This window comes from Mustelus asterias, chromosome 2 (genome assembly GCF_964213995.1).
Source record: "Mustelus asterias chromosome 2, sMusAst1.hap1.1, whole genome shotgun sequence".
In the NCBI taxonomy this organism is placed as follows: Eukaryota; Metazoa; Chordata; class Chondrichthyes; order Carcharhiniformes; family Triakidae; genus Mustelus; species Mustelus asterias.
In genome coordinates this window covers 121,322,694-121,336,557 of record NC_135802.1, presented here as the reverse complement: position 1 = coordinate 121,336,557, position 13,864 = coordinate 121,322,694, and the positions used below count along the sequence as shown (strand labels likewise).

Below are 13,864 nucleotides of genomic sequence, written 5' to 3'. Positions count from 1 at the left end.
CTTTATTATTGCAGCAATATTCCTCTTGCTGGGCTGGAACCACTGCTCTTGTTCCTCACAGTAACACTCTTGTCTTTGCAGCTCAGTTTGTCTTTGCGGAGCTGAAACAGTTTGAACTGGTCCGACTTATGAAAGTGCCATCCATAAAGGACTATTTGTTTTACTTTGGACAGTACCATGTCTCTCTAGTTTGTTTAGATGATACTGGCAGGATGTTTAAGAATTGAGAGCCAACACTATCTCTTGTAGTACTGGAGGCGGGTGGCATGCTTTGAGGCAGTGGGAGGTAGTTAAGGCATTTACATTCGGTACTTGGGTATTTGGTCTATGCTGGAGCACGTAATTGTAGGTTGCCAGGAGTAATGACCACCGTTGGACTCTGGCTGATGCAATAGGGGGAAAGGGCTTGTCCTCACGAAGTAGACCCACAGAGGCTTGTGACACTGATCACATAGTGACGACTGTACACATAATGGTGACATTTTTTCACCCCATAATTGATGGCTCAGCTTTCTTTCTTGATTTGGGAGCATCATTTCTCAGTATCAGTCAAGCTCTGTGACGCAAAATTGACAGGTCTTTCAACATCGTCTTCCATTCTTTGAAACAAAACTGCCCCTATGCTGTAAGGTAAAGCATCGCATTTCAGGATTATCTCTTTTTTTCAGGTTGAAATGGACTAGCAAGTCTGAAGATTGTAAAGCGAGTTTGACTTTCTCCAAGGCTTCTTTCTGTGGCTCATTGCAATACCAATGTTGATATTTTTTAAAAAACAGATGTAAATAATGCCGAAAGATTAGATATAAACCGGTCATAGTAATTAGCCATGCCCAAGAAAGTGTTCAGCTCTAAAATGTTCTAAGGTGCTGGTGCTTCTTTGATCACCTTGACTTTTTCTTTTAGAGTGTGTAGCCCCTGAGCATTGACTTTGAATCCAAGTTAAGTGACCTTGTGGGCCTGGGAAGTGCACTTTTCTCTTAAGTTGAACTCCCGCATCTTTGAATCATTTAAGTACCTCTTCAAGGTTTGCCAAATGTTCTTCTTGGGAAGCTCCAGTGACTAAAACATCATCTAGATACATCACTATTTTGAGTATCTCTTGCAATAAACTTTCCACACTGAAAAATAGCACATGCTGAAGACACACCAGGGGGTAGTTGGGTGTACTGTTACAACCTTTGTGGGTATTAATCGTTACAAATCTTTTTGAGTCTTTATCCAGTTCCAATTGCTGATACACATGGCTCATGTTGAGTTTTGTGTATGTTAGACTTCCTGCTAGCTTTGCATAGAGGTCCTCAATCTTTAGAATTGGATATCTATCCAGCTTGGCAGCTTGATTGATAGTCAACTTGCGTCTCCACAAGTTCGGACTATTCTGTCTGGTTTCATTACAGGTAGAATGGGTGCAGCTCATTCTGAGAACTCTACCAGCCTTATTATTCCTAATTCTTCTAAATGTTTGAGTTCTGCCTCAACTATTTCATGTCAGGCGCATTGCAAGGGTGAGCCCTGTAAAATTTGGGTGTTGAATCCAAATTTATGGAGATTTTAGCTTTGGGATGCCCAGTATCTAGCCTAATTCATTTTGGATGACCTCTTGGTATTTTCTTAAAACTTTGGTAACTGCCATCAGTTACACTTAAAATCTCTAAGAGGGTGGGGTGGGGGGGGGGGGGGGGGGGGGAGATGGCTGCTGAGCTCTTGGAGTGCCATTGCGCTGGCGCTCCAATCTCCCAGGGAGATCCCATACCACCCCCCACCGATCACTCCCTGTGCTAGTCCACCCACCCCCCCACCCCACAGACATTGCCAATCACCCCCATCTGCAGAGCTCCCCTTCCCTACCCAATCACCAGCCCTACAGAGCAGAATGATGAATGCTGCTTTACTCCCCAACTCCCGGGCTCCAACTGAGGGACAGCTTGCTCCTGGACCTGTGCCCTCAGCCGCAATTGACCCAGGTTTGTGCACTCCATTGTGATAGGCCCACCGGACCATGTGACCTGTGATCACTCACCCCCTTTAAAGAGATTATGGACCTTAGAATTCCACAATAATTTACATTTAGTATGCAAAGAAATTATAGAAACCCTACAGTGCAGTAGGAGGCCATTTTTTAAATATACTTTTCCAATTCAATCAAATCAAGTCCGAATCATAGTCTCAACAAGTTGAGACATTTCCGATCCAGGCTGACAAGACAGGGCATGCAAGCCTCTACCCTGTCTTGGGCCTGATCTACATGAGCCAAGCTGATTGGAGGAGGCAGAGAATTCCTCCTCCAAGGCTTGATCTCATTTGCATCTCAGCCAAAAGGCCGAGATACTGCTTTTAAAAATTGCTTCATATGAAACATATGAAGCTCATAATGTGACCCAATGACCACTATCAAATGCAGCATCAGCAGACTACACTTGATCTTAGCCAAAAGGCCGAGTAGGAGGCCATTTGGCCTATCAAATCTGCACCTACTCTGCAACAGAGCAGTACCTAGGTCCTTTCTTCCACCCTATCACTGTAACCCCACACATTTACCATGGCTAATCCACCTCAACTGTACAGGATACAGATATCAGGATTTTCTTTCTCATTTCTCTGTAAATAAAATCTAGAATGACTCTGATCTTGCAATGACTGAAGCTATATAGTTAAAATAATGTTTTCTGGTATTTTAAACTGAACAGAACTGCACTTACGACTTTACTGCTTACTTTACAATGGCTGTTGGACGACACAGCAGATTTTTCATGAGCTGGCAAAATCCTGAAGTTTAAAAATGGTCCTTTAGAGGCACACTAATGTGGTTTACATTTAAATCTCTGAAGGGATGAGGAACCAACTTCCTTATATGGTTTAGTGACGGGGCTGGGCTGAAGGAACAGGGTGGAGCTTTATTAGTCACTAGGGAGTGTAAGTCTATTGGGTCAGGTCAGAGAAGCAATACTGAACAGAAAAATGTGCGTGTGTAGGACAAAGTCGATGAGTTTTGTTAGAAGTTAAACTTTTTAAATTCTCGAATAAGTTTGTGCTCCCTCCACCTTCTTAATTTTAAGAGTACTGTACATCAAGTAAACAGCCATGAACGAGTGCCTGTTTCAGAATCTCCTCGATTTAAGGGGACACTAAAACAAAGGATTCAGTGTGAATGTATGTTGATCTAAAAGCTGGTGGTTGTAACGTGGAGTAACTCTGAAATCTGAGAAGCGGAATACCTCCTTTATTTGTTGCACACGTTATTAACCCGTGGTTAGCCTGTGTTTGTGTAGGCTTTTACAGGCTGGATTATAATTAAACAATGGACAGCTACTTTACTGAGGTGAGTATACTTTATTTTTGTATGTTTATCTGTTTGAGTAGTTTAACTCTACATTTAGCTCTACTTCTGTAACATGAAGGGAGTGGTGAGTAGCAACTGATTACAACCCCTATAATACTGAAGAATGCGTGTCTTTAATGTTAACCAGGATATGGCGAGATGCCTGGCTTCTCACTGAGAGGTCTGGCATTTCCTTTCAAAGGCTACAGGCTTCCTGCAAGAAACACGGCACTTTTTGCAGAGATGTAACAGTGAACTGGACAGAGCTGTTACACTCAGACGTTTAAATAAACTTCTACAAATCGAGTAGAAAACCTGTTCAGGATTCTGGACGATATTAAGTCTATATTACAAGCACAGGTTAGTTGCACCTTTGCTAAGTGGAATAATGAATAGACTGGCTGATTCCAGGTAACCATGTGCTTTTGTCCAGTGGTGTTCCTGTATGTATAAAGTAAACATGGTCCCAGTTCTATTTATTACAGCTGTTGGCAGTCTAATTTCGAGAAAACTGTTGTTATAAGTTGTAGATTTAAAAGAATGGTGTCTCCGCATGAAGATTTTTAAAATTTCTTTTTAAGAATAATTTGGTTAGTATGTAGAAATCTGGGATGTTGAGTGAAAAATGATTCGGAAAATACTTGTAGGTATTGTTTATTTAGATATATCTGTCTAAAGTAAAACTCTGACCGTATTGAATTATTTTGTTATCCCCATTGATTAATTGCTTTCTATATTGGCTAAAACAAAGGTCTGATATTGGAAACCGCTTAATGCTGATAATCAAAAGCAAGGATTGATGCCTTTAAATGTGTGCCAAAGTATAATGTGAGTTTTAGCCCTTTCAGTCAGAATGTATATTGAACTTTTAGTAGCTCTTTTGAACCCTTTTGATCAGCACTTTGTGTTGATCAGGAACATTTATGCTAATCATTTGTCAGCACACTGAATCTATGCAAACAGTCAGTAGAATGCTGTTGGCTGGAGACGGACTGAAACTTGTTGCACTAGAACTGACGAGGCTTTATTTCCTGCTTCTGAACATATTAGCAGTCTCTCCCTCCTATGTGTTAATAAGATAATTGATGGTGGATCAGTAAGACACTTACTTGATCAGGTATTTTGAAATGCATAAACTCTTTCAGAGCGGTCCCTTCATAAAATGTTTGTCCTTTGCTAATTATATTCAATTCAGTTTATTAAAAGAATTGTCCCGATTTCATGGACACTGTGTGGGTGGAGAAAAGTAGAAACAGTCATAATTTTCTGAACATAATTAATCTCAATAATCCAAAAGTGCAATGTAATTTAAAATCTGTGTTTACGTTCATCCTAATCTTTATGTTCTGAGTTGAACATAAGAGAAGGTTTAAGTTTTACCATGAACTTTAGTCTTCAGAAATATACTTTAAAAAAAATCAGACATGGCAATTATTCACTTTGTATGTCTTCACATGCAGTTTCAATGTAAAAAAATAATTATGCTGACAAATTGATGTGAGTCATATAATGTATGATAAAATGTTAATCAATGTTGCCTGGTATGGTGGGAAAATCGTATGAGGAAAGGCTGAGGGGCTTGAGGTTGTTTTCGTTAGAGAGAAGGTTAAGAGGTGACTTAATAGAGGCACACAAGATGATCAGAGGATTGGATAGGGTGGATAGTGAGAGCCTTTTTCCTCGGATGGTGATGGCTAACACTAGGGGACATAGCTTTAAATTGAGGGGTGATAGATATAGGACAGATGTTAGAAGTAGGTTCTTTACTCAGAGAGTAGTAAGGGCATGGAATGTCCTGCCTGCAGCAGTAGTGGACTCGTCAACATTAGGAGCATTCAAATGGTTATTGGATAAACATATGGATGATATTGGAATAGTGTAGATTAGAGGGGCTTTAGATTGGTTCCACTGGTCGGCGCAACATCGAGGGCCGAAGGGCCTGTACTGTGCTGTAATGTTCTTTGTTCTAAATCTCATTGCCTTTGCTTATTTATTGTACGAAAAGTTGATTGATTTATTCTGCTCCAAGTTTACTCCCACTTTCATGTCTAATGCTGGGTTGTTTCAATCGCCAAGGGACAGAATAATTCTGGAGTCAGACCCTGATGAGTACCCAAATGATAAGACTCCTTGAGAAGGCCATCTAATACTACTAGACTTGTGTAACCCCAATGCAGTACCGACTTTTAAAAAACTTATATATACAATTTGTTGGAACTGCTGAGTAATTTATATGTTTAGTATATTTGAATGTTTTGAGGAAGTTGGCAATTCTACGCATGTTCTTAAACCATCACCAGACAGGGGAGGAGCTGTGCACATATGGTGAATGCACTTTACAGACAGCTGGTGCAGTAAACTGCAGGCAAAAATAGTGATGTTGGAGCATGAGTGCCAGTATTTTTAAAACAATATCTCCCCAGTTCAACCCAGCAAGCCATCCTTTTGGAATATGTTGTAATCATTACTTTTATCAATGTTGGAATAGAAAATCCTATTTTCAGAAACATTTTGGAGGACGTTTTTGAGAAAATAAACATTGACCTGAAGTTTGCATTTTTTTTCTTTGATAATTGATTCTAATTTTGCATCTCTTTCCTAAATGAAGCCGGTACAATTGGATAAACTTGTATTTATTTGCAGGTTGCTATGGCATTAATCTTACTAAGTGATGTAGCTAACAACAGTAAAATTCATACAGCCCACTTCTGCTGATGACCTGTATGTTTGTCAGCCAGCCATCTGCTGTTTGGTAAATCCCATGTCATTAAAGTAAATGTATTCTTCACACATTTATATCCTCTTGTATATCCAGTGCAGTGTCAATGCTTGAATGAGATACCTGAAAGCTGATTTTGTGAAATATATATGAAAAATGTAGAATCAAACCCAATCATTCAAATTCAAAAAAGGCCATTAATGAATGGCAGGCGGCCTGTGTATTTCATCAAACCAAGAAGATTTTCAGTCACAAGCAATAATTCCGCTACATTTTCTGTGTGTGCAGCTTGGTTATTTCAATACATGTGTTTATGTATGTGTGGCATTTTCAAGGGGACAGCTTATCAATAGCCCATGCATTATCTTCAAGATTGGTATGCAGCTGTCTGTGCAGCTTGAGAGAGCACATTAGTGAAGGGATAAAACAGGATGATTTGTATTCCATTCTGCTCCAAATTGTAAGTTTAAACTGAAGTAATATTGTATAAGAATTTGATGTCAATATATCATGCTGCAACAGGTTAATAGAATTTCATTGCCTTTGAGTATTTTTCACTTTGTGCTCTAATTGTAATCCTTTTTTATAATCATATGATCCTTTAGGAGCTATTGCCAGTCCTGTGGTTGATTACTTGTAAACCTAATTCGCAACCTTTTAGGTGGAACTTCAAATTTGGCATAATTACAGAAAAATATTAAATACTACTGTAATGTAAAATATTGTTTCTTGTCTTGGGCTATTATGTTTAATTAATAGTAAACTTGGCCCTATCTGGAATTTTACTTCTCCAAATATTTACTGCCAAATTCCTTGAAAACTTAATATTTGTAGATCTGTCAATCTATAAATTAAGGACATGAAAATTATGGCTCTAATTTCAATGTAAGTAAGTGATGTAGCTTGGTTTCATCTATCATTTTGGGCATTTGGTCACAAAAATCCTTGGCACAGTTGTACCGAAAGATTTCTTGGATTAGCTTTGTTAGAATTTCTGCAATTTGCTCTCCATTCTCGAGTAGCTAATCATTAATTTTAGGATTGGCAGTCTTATTTGTGTCTTTTATATTTCTTGAATATACAGAAATTGTAGTACTTGTAACATTGAAAGCTAATTTCCTCTTTCTATAAATTATTTTGTTTTCTGTCGTGTTGCCTTCATGTATATTTTTAAGTTTTGCTTTGGCTTTCATTAACAATTGTTGATTTATTTTGTTCTCGTGCTGTTTCTTAGAAGTGGGATAACTAAATGTCCTAACATACAGCTAGCGATTTATTTTTCGGACCAAAAAACAATTGGTTATCAAAATGAGGTATTTATCTTTATGGCAACTGGAACAGCATTTTGTATCTATGGCAAGGTCACAAATCTGAAACATTAACTCTATTTCTCTCTCCACAAATACTGTCAGATCTGTTGAGTGTTTCCAGCATTTCCTGTTTGATTTGTACATATGCGTTTGTAATAAAACAAAAGCAAAATCAAGCAGTAAATGGAAGGAAACTGGAATTAAACTACTTCAAATAAATTAGGCACCAAATCCCACAAAAATAGCTAGACATAACGCTGCAAGTAAGTCGAGATAATGCTGGAAGAACCAGATACAGTAGCTTGGCACACAGCATTCTTCAGATGACCAAAATCCAAGCTTTTCCCAATAGTGAGTCTGTTGTTAATGGAGAGAAGTGGGTCTTCTCATTGTTACAGTGTGAGAACTGAAACAAAACCCCAAAACAAGGGTTGGCTAAACAATTCTGAAATAAAGCTAAGGGAATTGTCTCCCTCTGGTTTCCCCCATCCTACATAATATAGGAATGATGTCTTCTGTGAATGACTGACTGTTGATTGATGTTCTGCAGTCATATCCAGAGAATGAGCATTGTGCCTATGCATTTTCCTCGATGATTATGAAATGAGTAAGATGAGATCAGTTTTAAGCAACATTTCATTCAACTGTCATAAAGTTAGTGACTTGAAATAAGAATGTTACATCCAAGACTTGAATGCTTCTGAGTTTATGCAATTTATATTTGATCATATTATACTGGCTGTAAATGCTAGTATTTTGTTGCAGCGTTTCTTACATTTACCTCCTTCTGCAGTACTTATTATGCCAAACATTATGCTTTCGTACGATTAACTAGAGATTGGGTATGATGGCCTGATTTGATTCTTCCCCATTCCCAATGACCAGCAGCAGCTGACAGTGTCCTGAGCGCACTTCCGAGTCAAAGGGAGATACTCCTTTGTGTTTTGATCTTTTCTCAGAAATGATAGTATTTGGCTCTGGATTTCTTCTAAATACTGGGAAGATTGAAAGCATTGCTGTTTGCCAATGACTAACTCCATCCATGGCAGTGGTCTGAGATTAAACCAGCCTGTTTGTTATTTTGGTGCCACATTTGATCCGAAGAAGAGCTTTCGACTTCATGGTTATCATCATAATTCAAACATTCCAGGCTAGCGTCTGAATACTGTAAACTTTAGTTTATCCAGAAAGTCCCTATCACCCCTGTGCACGCTTGAGTCACAGTCGAGCATCAACTTGACTGTAAAATTCTTATCCTTGTAATCATCACAACTCTCCGAGATAACTGTACTCCTAATTCTGGCCTCTTATGCATCCCTGATTTTAATTGCTGCCTTCAGCTTTTGATCATCTGACTTAATCCCCTCATATGGCTAAGTGATGTTTTAGAAACATAGAAAAACTACAGCACAAACAGGCCCTTCGGCCCACAAGTTGTGCCGAACACATCCCTACCTTCTGGACCTATCGATAACCCTCCATCCTATTAAGCTCCATGTACTCATCCAGGAGTCTCTTAAAAGACCCTATTGAGTTCGCCTCCACCACCACTGACAGCAGCCGATTCCACTCGCCCACCACCCTCTGTGTGAAAAACCTACCCCTAACATCTCCCCTGTACCTACCCCCCAGCACCCTAAACCTGTGTCCTCCTCGTAGCAGCCATTTCCACCCTGGGAAAAAGCCTCTGAGAGTCCACCCGATCTATGCCTCTCAACATCTTATACACCCTTATTAGGTCTCCTCTCATCCTTCGTCTCTCCAAGGAGAAAAGACCGAGCTCCCTCAGCCTATCCTCATAAGGCATGCCACTCAATCCAGGCAACATCCTTATAAATCTCCTCTACACCCTTTCAATCTTTTCTACATCCTTCCTATAGTGAGGCGACAGAACTGAGCACAGTACTCCAAGTGGGGTCTGACGAGGGTCTTATATAGCTGCATCATTATCCCCGGACTCCCAAACTCAATCCCTCGATTGATAAAGGCCAGCACACCATACGCCTTCTTAACCACCTCCTCCACCTGCGGGGCCAATTTTAGAGTCCTATGGACCCGGACCCCAAAGTCCTTCTGATCCTCTACTGTACTAAGAGTCTTTCCCTTTATATTGTACTCCTTCATCCCATTTGACCTATCAAAATGGACCACGACGCATTTATCTGGGTTGAAGTCCATCTGCCACTTCTCCGCCCAGTCTTGCATCCTATCTATGTCCCTCTGTAACTTCTGACATCCCTCCAGACTATCCACAACCCCACCAACCTTCGTGTCGTCGGCAAACTTACCAACCCATCCCTCCACTTCCTCATCCAGGTCATTTATGAAAATGACAAACAGCAAGGGTCCCAGTACAAATCCCTGGGGCACACCACTGGTGACCGACCTCCATTTAGAAAAAGACCCATCTATACCCACTCTCTGCCTCCTTTGGGCAAGCACAGTAAGAAGTCTCACAACACCAGGTTAAAGTCCAACAGGTTTATTTGGTAGCAAATACCATAAGCTTTCGGAGCAATGCTCCTTCGTCAGATGGAGTCAAGACCTTTGGGCAAGCCAGTTCTGGATCCACCAGGCAGCAGCCACTTGGATCCCATGCCCTCTCACTTTTTCTAGAAGCCTTGCATGGGGGACCTTATCGAACACCTTGCTAAAATCCATATAAACCTTCCCTTCGTCAATGTGTTTAGTCACATTTTGGAAGAACTCCACCAGGCTCGTAAGGCACGATCTGCCCTTGACAAAGCCATGCTGAGTATTCTTGAGCATACTAAACCTCTCTAAATGCTCATAAATCCTGTCCCTCAGGATCTTCTCCATCAGTTTACCAACCACTGAGTTTAGACTCACCGGTCGGTAATTACCTGGGCTATCCCTATTCCCCTTCTTGAAAATAGGAACCACATCCACAATCCTCCAATCCTCCGGCACAAAACATCCTTTTGTTTTATAATTACCCTCTGAAACACCTTGGGACATTAAAGGCACAAAAAAATGTATTCTGCATTTATTCTTAGTCAATTGATCAAACAGAGAAAGATGGGATACGATCTCCGAAAAATGGCTTAAAAATGATATCACAATGACTTGAGGCAAACCAGATTGCAGTGCAAAATAACAAGAACATTTTGGATTTTATTTCTGCTTGTGTTGATTGTGTTGGCTCCAGCCAGTGCACCATTTTGCTGTTATTTCATTTTATTACCCTGAGCATAGTGAGGAAAACCTTTAGCCAGAATTCCTGCTCCTGATTACTATCCAGTTACTGGAAAACCTGCCTGTGTGATGGCTGAGTGAGAGCAGGATTATAATTGTAATTGTTGTGATCCATGTAGAATGTTAACTTTTTAAAAAGAAATTTGAACTTCCAGTGACTGACTAAAAAGATCACATGACGAGATGACAAGTTTTAACAGTTGGAGGGGTGGATGCTAGTGAGGGGAGAAGTGGTAAATTAAAGTATCGAATAGCGACCTGGATACTGATAATGTGGCGGGAAGGGACCAAGTGTACAAACACCAGCAGGTCCGGCCAGAGTTTGCAAAAGTATTAAAAAGATAGAACTAAAGATTCTTTAACAGAAAGTATGTTGCATTCTTAACAAAACAGATGAATTGTCAGCTCAAGTACAATTAAATATGTATGACCTGATGGTCAAACCCAACAGCGGGTGCGCTATCAGCAGAATTGGAAGATCCCACTGCAGGAAGGGTTGGAAGATCCCGCCCATAGAATTAATTTGAGTACAGATGAAAAGTAGCAGAGGTACAAAGTCACTTGTGGTGGTAGTTTGTAGGTCCTCTAACAGGAACTACACTATAGCACGGAATATATAGGAAGAAATAATAGGGACTTGTAAGAAAGGTACATCAATAATCAAGTGATTTTAATTTCTATATGTATTGGTCCAGTCAGATTGGCATAGGTAGCCTGGAAGATGAACTCGTAGAGTGTATTTGGATAGTTTCTTGGAGCAATACATCTAGAGAACATGCTATTCTAGAACTGGCAATGTGCAAAGAGATGGGATTAATTCATGAGCTTATAGTAAAGGGGCTTCTAAGTAGCAGTGATCAGAAGCTGCTTGAATTTCACATTTAAGTTGAGAATGGATCTAAGACTAGTGGTTAGTGAGGGGGAGGGAAAATTCTGACCTCCCATTTGCTTCTACAAGTCAGTTTAAATCTGTGCCCTCTCATTCTTGATCCTATTACCAGCAGGAACAGTTTTCCTATCCACTATGTTTAGCATGCATTGGTTTTAATTTTCAAAAAGGTCTAAATTCTGGAAAGCTCCAACCAGTTTGGACAAAAGCGAATGTAGCTCCTCTAGTCAAGAAAGGAGGGACTTAGAAGGAGGGGCGGCACGGTAGCACAGTGGTTAGCACTGCTGCTTCACAGCTCCAGGGTCCCGGGTTCGATTCCCGGCTCGGGTCACTGTCTGTGTGGAGTTTGCACATTCTCCTCGTGTCTGCGTGGGTTTCCTCCGGGTGCTCCGGTTTCCTCCCACAGTCCAAAGATGTGCGGGTTAGGTTGATTGGCTAGGTTAAAAAAATTGCCCCTTAGAGTCCTGGGATGCGTAGGTTAGAGGGATTAGCGGGTAAAATATGTGGGGGTGGGGCCTGGGTGGGATTGTGGTCGGTGCAGACTCGATGGGCCGAATGGCCTCCTTCTGCACTGTAGGGTTTCTATGATTCTATGATTCTAGAAAGCTGGCAGCTGCAGACCAGTTAGCCTAATATCCACCATAGGAAAAATACATTTGGGAAAATACAATCTATTATTAAGTAGTTCATGGCAGGGCATTAGAAAATCGTAATGCAATCCGATAGAGTCAACATAGTTTTGTGAGAGGGGAATTGTGGAAAGGGAATCAACTAATTTATTAAAGGTCTTTGAGGAATTAACAAGCAATGGGGTATTGAGTTTAAAAATTGGCAAGTCATGTTGACGCTTTATAGAACCTTAGTTAGGCTGCACTTGGAACATAGTGTGGCGACCAGAATTGAACACTATCAGAAGGATGTGGAGGCTTTGGAGAGGGTACAGAAAAGATTTACCAGGATGTTGCTTGGTATGGAGGGCATTAGCTATGAGGAGAGGTTGGAGAAACTTGGTTTATTCTCACTGGAGCGACAGAGGTTGAGGGGAGACCTGATAGAAGTCTACAAGATTATGAGAGGCATGGACAGAGTGGATAGTCAGAAGCTTTTTCCCAGGGTGGAAGAGTCAATTACTAGGGGGCATAGGTTTAAGGTGTGAGGGGCAAGTTTTAAAAGAGATGTACGAGGCAGAATTTTTACACAGAGAGTGGTGGGTACCTGGAACTCGTTGCCGGTGGAGGTAGTGGAAGCGGATGCGGTAGTAACTTTTAAGGGGCATCTTGACAAGTACATGAATGAGATGGGAATAGAGGGATATGGTCCCCGGAAGCGTAGGGGGTTTTAGTTATGTCGGGCAGCATGGTCGGTGCAGGCTTGGAGGGCCAAAGGGCCTGTTCCTGTGCTGTAATTTTCTTTGTTCTTTGTGATGAAGTGGAACCTGTGGATGTGCTGTACTTAGATTTCCAGAAGGCATTTCACAGGGTGCTAAAACAAAGGTTACAGGGGCTAATGCGTTAGCATGGTTAGAGGATTGTTATCTAACAGGAAATAGAGAGTAGGGATAAATGGGTCACTTTTGAGTTGGCACTGTAACTAGCACTGTGCTGCAGGGATTAGTACTGGAACTTCAACTGTTTAGAATCTGTATCAATAGCTTGGATGAAGGGATTGAATATATGGTGGCTACATTTGCTGATTGCACAAAAATAGTTGGGAGAGTAAGTTGTGAACAGGACAAAAGGAGTCTGCAAAAGGATTTGGAAAGGTTGAGAGAGTGGTCAAAAATTTGGCAAATGGACTATAATGTGGGAAAATGTTTTTGATTCATTTTGCAGGATGTGGCGCTGCTGGCTAGGCCAGCATTTGTTGCCCTTGAGAAGGTGGTGGTCAGTTGAATTGCTGCAGTCCCTGAAGTGTAGGTACATCCATAGTGCTGTTAGGGAGGGAATTCCAGGATTTTGATCCAGTGACAGTGAAGGAACAGCAATATTTTTCCAAGTCAGGATGATGAATGACTTGAAGGGGAATCTCCAGGTGTTGGTGTTCCCATGTGCCTGCTGCTATTATCCTTCTAGGTGGTTGTGGGTTCGGAAGGTGCTGTCTAAGGCACCTTGGTGAGTTCCTGCAGCACATCTTGTAGATGGTACACGTGGCTGCCAATGTCCATCAGAGGTGGAGGGATTGAATGTTTGTGGAAGGGGTAGCAACCAAGTGGGCTGCTTTGTCCTGGATGGTGTCAAGCTTCCTGAGTGGTGTTGGAGCTATACTCATCCAGGCAAGTGGAGATTATTCCATTACACTCTTGACTGTTGCCTTGTTGTTGGTGAACAGGCTTTGGAGAGGTCAGGAGGCGAGTTACTCACTGCGGGATTTCTAGCCTTTGACCAGCTTCGGTGGACACAGTATTTGTATAG

The 13,864-nt window shown here is 41.1% G+C and overlaps 1 protein-coding gene across 1 annotated transcript in view; it reads left to right on the top strand.

Annotated features, from left to right (window-relative positions):
- Positions 1 to 2,906: 2,906 nt before the first annotated feature.
- myo10 (myosin X) overlaps positions 2,907 to 13,864 on the top strand; it is a 443,782-nt gene continuing 432,824 nt past the window's right edge. Inside the window, exon 1 of the mRNA XM_078240784.1 lies at positions 2,907 to 3,319. Within this exon, the coding sequence (XP_078096910.1) occupies positions 3,299 to 3,319 (21 nt within the window). The 5' untranslated portion in view covers positions 2,907 to 3,298. The remainder of the gene's footprint in view (positions 3,320 to 13,864) is intronic.